The sequence below is a fragment of the Austrofundulus limnaeus genome, unplaced genomic scaffold (genome assembly GCF_001266775.1).
Source record: "Austrofundulus limnaeus strain Quisiro unplaced genomic scaffold, Austrofundulus_limnaeus-1.0 Scaffold123, whole genome shotgun sequence".
NCBI lineage: Eukaryota > Metazoa > Chordata > Actinopteri > Cyprinodontiformes > Rivulidae > Austrofundulus > Austrofundulus limnaeus.
This window is the reverse complement of record NW_013952525.1, coordinates 1,035,884-1,045,451: the sequence shown is the minus strand read 5'-3', so window position 1 is coordinate 1,045,451 and position 9,568 is coordinate 1,035,884. Positions and strand designations below refer to the sequence as shown.

General features: G+C 36.5%; 1 protein-coding gene across 1 annotated transcript in view; it reads right to left on the bottom strand.

Moving 5' to 3' along the window:
• Nucleotides 1–2,824: 2,824 nt before the first annotated feature.
• The window catches only part of mapkap1 (MAPK associated protein 1), a gene marked incomplete at its 5' end in the record, with an annotated part of 20,644 nt that continues 13,900 nt past the window's right edge, over nucleotides 2,825–9,568 (bottom strand). Inside the window, 5 exon segments of the mRNA XM_014015136.1 lie at nucleotides 2,825–3,191; nucleotides 3,779–3,876; nucleotides 4,894–5,031; nucleotides 7,940–8,080; nucleotides 9,022–9,129. Coding sequence (XP_013870590.1) covers nucleotides 3,069–3,191; nucleotides 3,779–3,876; nucleotides 4,894–5,031; nucleotides 7,940–8,080; nucleotides 9,022–9,129 — 608 coding nt within the window. The 3' untranslated portion in view covers nucleotides 2,825–3,068.

Below are 9,568 nucleotides of genomic sequence, written 5' to 3'. Positions count from 1 at the left end.
ACATCTGGTGAAAATTTCATTTCATTAGCACCTCTAGTAATATATTTACTGAGAAAAATGTTGACGTGTCCAATACATATTTTACCCGCTGTACATACATATTCCTTTACCAAAAAGTAGTATATGCAAGTATTCATTAAGTATGCTAATTTTAAACTTAAAATAAAAAAGTATACTTCCAGTTTACTTTTTATGTAGGGCTGAGACATACTTAACCAAGTTTATGTTACATAATACTTGGCTTGTACAGTACTATTTATATATTTATTATTTATTTATTTACTGTTATTTTACCAGGCAAGTCCCGTAGAGATCTCAGATCTCTTTTTCAAGGGAGACCTGGGCCTGAAGGCAACCTATTGTAAATTTTTTTGGTGGGGGACCAGAGGTTACCCGGAGAAAACCCACACAAGCACGAGGAGAACATGCAAACTCCGCACAGAAAGACCTCAGGTCCGAACCGGGGATCGAACCCAGGACCTTCTTGCTGTGGGGCGTTGGCGCTAACCACTGATCCGTCGTGCCGCCAAACTACGTACTAAAAGTATACTAAAAGTTTAAGTATACTTAGTTTATACTATTGTTTAAAGTTTTGACCAAGATAAACTTTAGTAGTACAGTTTTCACACAGACTGGTTCATTTGTAGTATATTTCAAGATTAAACTAAAACTATACTTAGATTACTTTCAGTATACTTCTGAGTATACTTTCATAAACTTTGTGGGCCAAATTAGTCCTAGAATTATATATTTTAGTAAACTGCTAGTACACTTATATCAGTTTACATGGTGAATAAAAATACACTTAGGGAAATATACTTTTATATACTTCAGTATAGTTAATGACATGTACTTAAAATATACACTTCTTTTTCATAAGTGCATAAACTTAGTGTGTAAACGTGTATAAATTTAAAGTGTAATAAACTAAAAGTTTATAAAATAAACTAAGTGTATAAACTTCAAAAGACATAACAGTATACTTTTTGTGAACTTAAAATGTCCCAATTATATCAATATACTTTCTAGTACACTACAAGTACATGGTGCCTAATATACTTGATATACTTAAACTTTTACTCAAATATCCTTATTAAAATGAACTTCAAGTATACTACTTTTTGCTAAGGGTTAGTTAGGGGTACAACAATGCATGTGTCTGTATCGAAACATTCATTACAGTGCTCTAGGTTCAATACACCTCTGTATGGAACAATACAGATTTTTAAAACTTATCTCAGCTTGTCTTCTGACTGAAGATGCTCTGTGTTGAAGGATCAGAGGATCTGTGTTCGACTACACTACCTAGGCTGCATTGAGATCAGATCCACTGAGAAAGTTGCTGTTTCGACAACATTTAATTAAAAAATGTACTTTTGTGGTTAAACAAATGTTCATAATTAATTTAAATAAATTACAAGTTAAGAAGTAAATGGAAATCTGTTCTTTTGTATCGAAAAAATATCGAACCGTGACACTAAAGTATCCAATTGAATCGAATCAGGAATTTTCTGTACCGTTACACCCCTAATATCAGCCAAGATAAAACATTATTTCACTGTTTGCAGTTTTCTGACCTATCGTTGATCTTTAAACAGTCTGACCTGCCGATTCTGATTTTTTTCAACTAGCTGACACCATCAAGTGTTATAAGGTCAAGAAACATCTTCAATATTTCAATCTTATTTTATAGAAAAACATTGAACAATATCTTTGAAACAAAACAAAGTTGTTTTAACTGGATATTAGTGCTCACAGCAGAGCTGAAGGAGACAGTGGCTGATTTTTAGACATTTGAGGAGACAGGTAATGTACATGAGATGCTTCCACTGATCTTATCAAAGTATCGGCTGATTTCCAATCTTTATTTGTGTCGATAAATTGGCTGAACAAATGATCAGTGCACTCTCTAATTATTCCATTTCTTAGTTACTTGTAGCTTGATCCAACACATCAAGGCAAAACAAAATCGTTAATCCATACCATCATCATAGGACCGATGTGGATCGATATACTGTATACATTAAAGTTTATCTATCTCATATTGATGGCACACTTGTGAATTGAATCATTGTTTCATGACAGCCACTGTGATTTAGGGAAACATCAAGTAATACTGTACTGTGATAAAGCTAGGGATTTACACTCCTAGTTTTAACATACATTTGGCAGGTTGACTGCTAAAGCTTCATATTAGGTTCAGCTTGATTTACAGTACTTGCAGATTATTTTTGTGCCCTTCGCTTACAATCAAGCCACAGGAAGAAACTACTTTTTTATATTGTGATTCTGCACAGATTTTAAAGTGTCATACATGTGAAAATGGACTGAGTTTCTCCTAAACATTTGGGAGAATGTAAATAATTGTTGCTGAAGTGAGGGTTTGCCCTTGATATACAGTATACATCAGTCTAACATTAATCATCTTGCAAAGCGATCTTGTCACAATCTCCATCTTGTCTCACGTTTTAGTGTTAGATTTGATATTTGTTGAAGGAAGATAAAGGTATTAAAAAAAATCCAGACTGGACTAATATAGTTTCACAATTTCATTTCATTTTCTGAATATAAAATGTTTATGTACAATACATTAAAAACATGAACATTTAAATCTGTTAAAAAAAGCAGATTTTTTTGCAAGAAACTTTGATTTGTTTGTTGGACTAAAAGGGCCAGCTCCATGAAGATGTACAAATCCATCCTGAAGGACAGCGCTTAAATACAGAGGCAGTGAATAAACAAAAACAATGACTGCAACATACAGCCAAAAGATGTCCATCTTTCATTTAAAGTCTTTGAAGTTCGAAACAAACAAACAAAAAACTAATTAGTTCTTATTTATTCAAGGAATATCTTCCTTTATAGTTTCTGAGGCTTCAACCCAGATGAGCTCAAACAGAAAAGCGTGCTCTTGTTTTCTGTCAGCTGCTCTCGTCTCCGTTTCAAGGAGTCGGAGGTTCCAGGCTGATGCTCTGTGTGCCAGGCTCAAAGGCCTCACCTGTGCACCTGTGCACCTGTGCACCAGTGCACAGACAGACCATTAGCAGAGGGATACCAGCAGATCCTGTCTACTGGCCCGTCTTCTTCTCCTTCTGGAAACTGAAGCTAGTCCGGCGGTTCAGTTTTTTTTGCTTTTGGGCGAAGTAATCCGCCCGAGAGGTGCTGGCCCGGGACTCCAGGATGTAGTTCACCTGTAAACAAACAAAGCGCTTCATTCGTGACATGGTTAACATGTTCACCGGATGTATTCAGCTTGACCTCTGATAGTCACTGGACACTTTGAAGTAAGGTTCAGTTAAAAAAGATTAAAAGCTATGAACATCTTATATCTTACCTATTGTTGTTTATTGTGTGAAATGTTTTGTTTGAATAAATGAATTAAATTAAACTAAACAAAAAAATATCCGAGGGGAACTCTTTAAGAAAGAGAACTCCCTGGTCTTTATTTATTGAAGGAATATTATTTGACTGACTCTTCTTCATCTCTCTGATAGTGACAACTTATAATCTAAAGAAACATCAGATTCTTCTCCACAGTCTGGGGTGTTAGCAGTTGTAGTGAAGCTCTGTTCACATTTAGACATTTCCCTTTGTCATCACTTCCTGTTACTTCACATGCAAATATCTCAACCAATGTTCAACTCAGCATGTTTTTTTTACAAAATATTTCTAATGTCAGCTTTCCAAAAACACATTCATATGAATTACCAAAATTTGATGTCACAGGTTTGTCATGAAACAAAATGAAAAGTTATATCACATTTTGAATGAAACTCACCTTCAGAACAATTTCATTGACAGTAGCAGCATCAGACTCAAAGTAAAGAGGCTTATAGTCATGGTTGCTGAGATAGGTGAGCTTGAATATTGCATGACCTGTTAGACAACAGAGAAATGGGTTTAATGTCAGGAGAAAAAAATAATCACAGATGATTAACCCTTTTTTGTTTGCACAGATTTTAACGCTGTAGCATGATTTAAAAAGTAAACTTTAAATGCATTAATTCTCCTACAATTAACTCCATAATAAATAATTAAAAACACATTTGATTTCCACAGGATGCAAAAATAATCTGTGTACGGTTCATTCTTTGGTTTATCCATTTCAAAATAAAATCTCCTAAAACATAATACCCTTTTTGTGTGTTTTACCATTTTTAAAACTTAAGTGTAAAAGTATACAATCTAACAAACAAAAACAGTGTTTGATTTGTGCTTCAGCTATTTAAATCCAAAATAAAATATACAGTTGTTGGTTTAAAATATAGAGATACTGGAAATGACAGAAGTCTCCAAAGAGTGGCTGGAAGATACCGTTCCTAAAGACGTTAGCAGTGGCTGCACTCAAACTCTACTCTGTTTCATTTGGAGTATTAAAACAAGTTTCTTCACAGTAAGATCATCAGTTCTAAATAGGACAAACATATAGTTATGTTTGTCTTATTTAGAGATAGTGAGAAGTGAAAAATACAATGCTCCAGGAGTTCAGGACATGATTTCTAGTTCCGCCAGAAGGTCCCAAATCATCTTTGCTTTAACCATTAAAATAAAAATAAAAACACTAAATAAAATCCTTTTCTTTATTTGTGCAATTGCTGTTTTTCCTCATTTAGTTTTAAAACAAAAAAGGACTAATAAAACACCCAAATATTAATTTTTTCTTGTTTTATTTTGAAACAGAGGAACGAAAAGAAATAACCACACACGGATACAAAATTGTAAATATTCTTAACTTGGTAAGCTGCATGTTGTGAAAATTTGTTGCACTGGATCTTATTTAGCCTAGAGTTAAACATAAACTTTCTCTGCTGTGTGTCTGCGTGTGTGAAGACTCTGCGTGAGATTCAGTCTTCTCAGGGGCTCACGTTAAGCTGTGGGAAGTGGGTCACTTACTGGGACTTCTCTCCTCTACGAGGTCACAGGCACAGAGGTGGTCTGAGTCAATAGAGATGGGCTTCTGTCGAATCCAGAACTTAGTGCTGGCCTTTTGATTGGTAACAGGATCGATTTCCAGTTTCTCTCCTGAAACACCTGAAAGAAATGTTTTGTGTCAATTTAATGTGTTTAAATAGATATCACAACTTGGGTAGCTGTGCTCCAGAGAAATCGAAACCACATCACACAGGTTGGCTTCATACTGCGAGAATGTGAAATTTAGACCCTTTTAAGGTTGTTTTTTTAATCAAACTAAAACAGTCTACACACACACACCAGTCTACATACAAAGATAAGAAAAATAAACAMAAAAAATTATGGGATAAATCTTGTGCCAGTAGGAACTGAATTTGAATTGCTCAGGTTGAATCCGTATGTGCATAATTTGAAACTGAATGCATTGGTTTGAAAATGAATTTCACTAAATTGAAACTAAATTTAATGATTTGAAACAGAATTTAAATTTTTGTATCTGAATTAATTTGTTTGCTTTGAAACTGTATTTCGGTTTATTAAAAATTCAGTTTGACTACTTTCACTTTCAGTTCCATAATTCAATTTTTTGTGTCACACATCCTGGTCCTTGAGAAAGCCAGCCAGAGTAATCAAACACAGATCCACAGATTCATGTTTCACCTATAATAAATGTTACATTTACATCACATCATGGATCAGTCAGCAGCAGCATCTGATCAATATGTGATCCATGATGTGATGTAAATGTAACATTTTCTACATATAAGTCAAATTAATCACTGCAAAAAATAACTGTCTGTTTTTGTCACTTTTACAGTGGATTGCATCAACTCTGTTACATTACAGAAGGGAAACTTCACCAAAGTGAAACATAAATCTGTGGATCTGTGTTTGATTACTCTGGCTGGCTTTCTCAAGGACCAGGATGTGACACAAACATCTGAAGTATGGAACTGAAAGTGAAAGTAGTCAAACTGATTTTTTTATAAACCAAAATACAGTTTCAAAGCAAATTAATTCAGATAAAAAAAACTTTAAATTCAGTTTCAAACCATTAAATTCAGTTTCAAATTATGCACATTTCAATTTAATCTGAGCAATTCTAATTCTGCTGGCACAAGATTTATCCCATAAAAAATATCAAACGATACTTTTTAACCCTGAACTCATATGTTTTGTTTATTGGTGTACAAATCATAGCAAACTAAAGTGGTCCATTTATGAACGTATTCAGACCTTCTGTCACAACAAAGTGTTCTAGTTCTGCTTGTGATCCTCAAAAAGATCTTTCCTCTCAAGATTTCAGATTTATAATCAAAGACATGCATATTTATGAAAGGCATGGTACAAAAGAGATGATTGGTGGTGACAGTGGAAACCAAGCTGTGGCCTCACACAGAAGTAAGGACAGTCACACAGCAGATCTGGAGGAGGACAACCTGGAGAATGAGCAAGACTAAAAGCACAGTGGACTCTATTGTTTCCAAACAAGCAATATTCTCTAGGTCTGGGTTTTTTTTAAATAAGATTTAATGTTCTTAAAAAAGTTTCAAGTGAGCCAATTGTCACTTTTATGATCACCCATTTGTAACAAATGCCCCAAGTTCCTAAAGTGAGGACACAAAGAGGTGCTTCATTTGGCACTTATGGTGCGTTCACACCGAACGCGATTTCAGCGTCAAAATCGCAGCCAACGCTGAAGTTTGAAGCTTGTGCACTTTGAGGTCAGACGCAGGACAGCTGCGCTGCACGGCGACAGCCTCCCCGCCCCTCCCTCCTCTGTGGGGCTGTTTAATGTCGGACGAGGAAGTGGCTTTGCTTTATTTACAGAGAGCCAGAGCATGTCACGTTCATCAGATAATTAATTCATAATTAATTCACCAGATAATTCAGAGTAGAGGCTCACAGCTCGCTTTGAGGACTATTTTTTCAGTCTGATGAGTCGCTGCCACGCATTGCTGCAGATCAGGACACGACTGCAGCACTCATTTCAGCTAAAGAGCAGGAGCTCTGTCTGTTTCAGGTTAGTGGACATCATTCAGTAAACTGTCCCGTCGGGAAATATGTCACTACATCACACAGTGGAGTCTCTCTGATTGGTTGTCGCTGCGCGTCGAGCTGCAAAAGTTCAGATTTTCTAACTTCAGCGATTTGCGCCTCAGCGCGTCGAACGCTCAGATCGTTCAAATCGCGCTGCTCTAATCGTGCTTGAGGCGCCGCAGAACTTCCCGACGTTGCTTGAAGCGCGTCCACCATAGACTTTGTATGTAAACCTGCTGCTCCTGACGCTGAAATCGCGTTCGGTGTGAACGCACCATTAGACCAAAGACTAGGGCTGTGTATTGGCAAGAATTTGGCGATACGATACATATCATGACAGAGGGGTCACGATACGATATATCCCGATATATTGCGATACTGTAAGCAAGGCAATATATTGCGATTTCTTTTGTCCAAAAATTCTATTAAATAAAAACCTCTTACTGGGGGTAAAAAATAAAAAAACAAAATTCATTGTCTCAGAAAATTCTAATACATAGACATACTTTTGATACATTTAGCTGTGTTCTGCTTTGTATTTTATTTTATTTGTTTCATATTTCATCCATGTTTTCAATTATTAGACTAAATTTGCCAATAAATAGTTTGAAAATATATTTTTGCAGCTTTTAGTTTTTAATATTAATTTACAATATGGTCACCCAACACTTAACAATAGCCTCTACCTCAAGAGGTAGAGTAGCCAAATGGCTGGCTCACTGCTGTCAACTAGTGGTCAGAGGCTGAACTACAACATAAAAATGAACAGCTGGCAGGAAAGTTGATGTTTTAAACCTTAATAAAAAATCGATACAGGGCTTTAGAATATCGATACAGTATCGGGAAATGAAATATCGCGATATTTCAGTGTATCGATATTTTCTTACACCCCTACCAAAGATTAAGTGAATCTGAGTCATTAGTTACTGTAAACAACATATATTCAATTTCTGAAAGCATTGGCCACAGACTGATAAGCAGAACCTACCAAGCTGGACATCTGTGGTGAAACGCAGTTTGTGGATCATGCTGATCTTAAAGGACTTGTAGTGATGGCTGCTCAACATGTCTTGGACTGATGTAATGTCGATGGGCGGATCTTCCTCTGAGCTCTCTTCTCCTCTGGAGCCTGGAGGCAGAATCACATCAAACACAATTTGATTTGATGAACATATACTTCAACTATAAATACAATACTGTTGTTGGAATCATCGCAGGTCTTCATTATTTAAATAATGTCAGAAGGTGAACAGACGTACAGATTGGGGAGGGGGGCCTAAAGTAATCTGGTCAAACTACTACACAAACGTGTTGAGCAGGTCTCCCGTATGATGCACCAGAAATTTGGTTCAGATTGGAACATTTATGTGTGATTTAGAGCTAACTGTGCAAACGGCAAGGCTTCAGTCAGCACTCTGCCACGCCCACACCCAGTCAGTGCTGAGAGAAGCAGCATGTGGAGTCTGCATGTTCAAAGCTGTAGGGAGAGTTAGCTCAAATACATGGTCCAATCCCCATTTCCTGTGGGGATTGTACTCCAAGAGACATTTATTTTTTAGGTCCTTGATGTTACACATGTGCATCAAATTTCATGATTCCAGTCCAAGCATGGGGCTAATTTTTAAAATATTTGAAGGGGTGGAGTAATTAGGCCACACTCCCCCAAAATCATACTGCCTTCCTGTAGTAGGGTGGATTAGAATCGAGCATAGTGAATTGGATGCAGATTGGCTGAAATATGTGGACTTTAGAGCCAAACGTATGCCAACGGCATGATGTAATAATATGGCGCCATCCATGTGACAATGCATTTTTTGAATTTATTAAAAACTAAGCACCCTATAATATTTTTAGTCGTTTTTTTATATTTGAAAAATGTTTATCAAATAATGTCTAATCTTACAACTAGACTGATTTTCCTTTTAGGATCCCTGTTTATTCCTCCTCGCCTATATTCAAGTTACTCTGTCAAAAAACATCTCCAGAAGTTGCATGGCACAGTCAGTGACCAGAATAGCTGTGATAAGTTAACTGCTCCCAGGTAAAAACTGTCCGACTAGGATTACTCACTGTTTTCTCTGACCAAACAAAACTCCAGAGTGTTCTGGTTTTCTAGTGTCGAGTCCAGGTCAACTGCAACATTTGGCTCCATCTGCTTTTCCAGGCGATACATGGGCCCTGTTGGAGAATAATAGGGTTATACTTTTAATACATACATACATACAGTAAGTCAGTGTTGTGGTCTGGTTTAAGGCAAGACAAAACCAATAATAAAGTAGTTATTGCACTTTATATGGTGTCTGGCTGGTGTTCAGAGTCTGGATGGTCCATGGGAATAGTTTTTGAGACTGTTGATTAGAGCTGCCACAAACGATTATTTTTTAGCCGATTAATCACAGATTATTTATTCGATTAGTCGATTAATCGGATCATACGTTTATTGAATATAAAACATAGAGCTTATCGTGCCAGAATGCAGCTGCTATTATACACTCACCGGCCACTATATTAGGGACACCTGTCCAACTGCTCGTTAACACTTAATTTCTAATCAGCCAATCACATGGTGGCAACTCAGTGCATTTAGGCATGTAGACATGGTCAAGACAATCTCCTG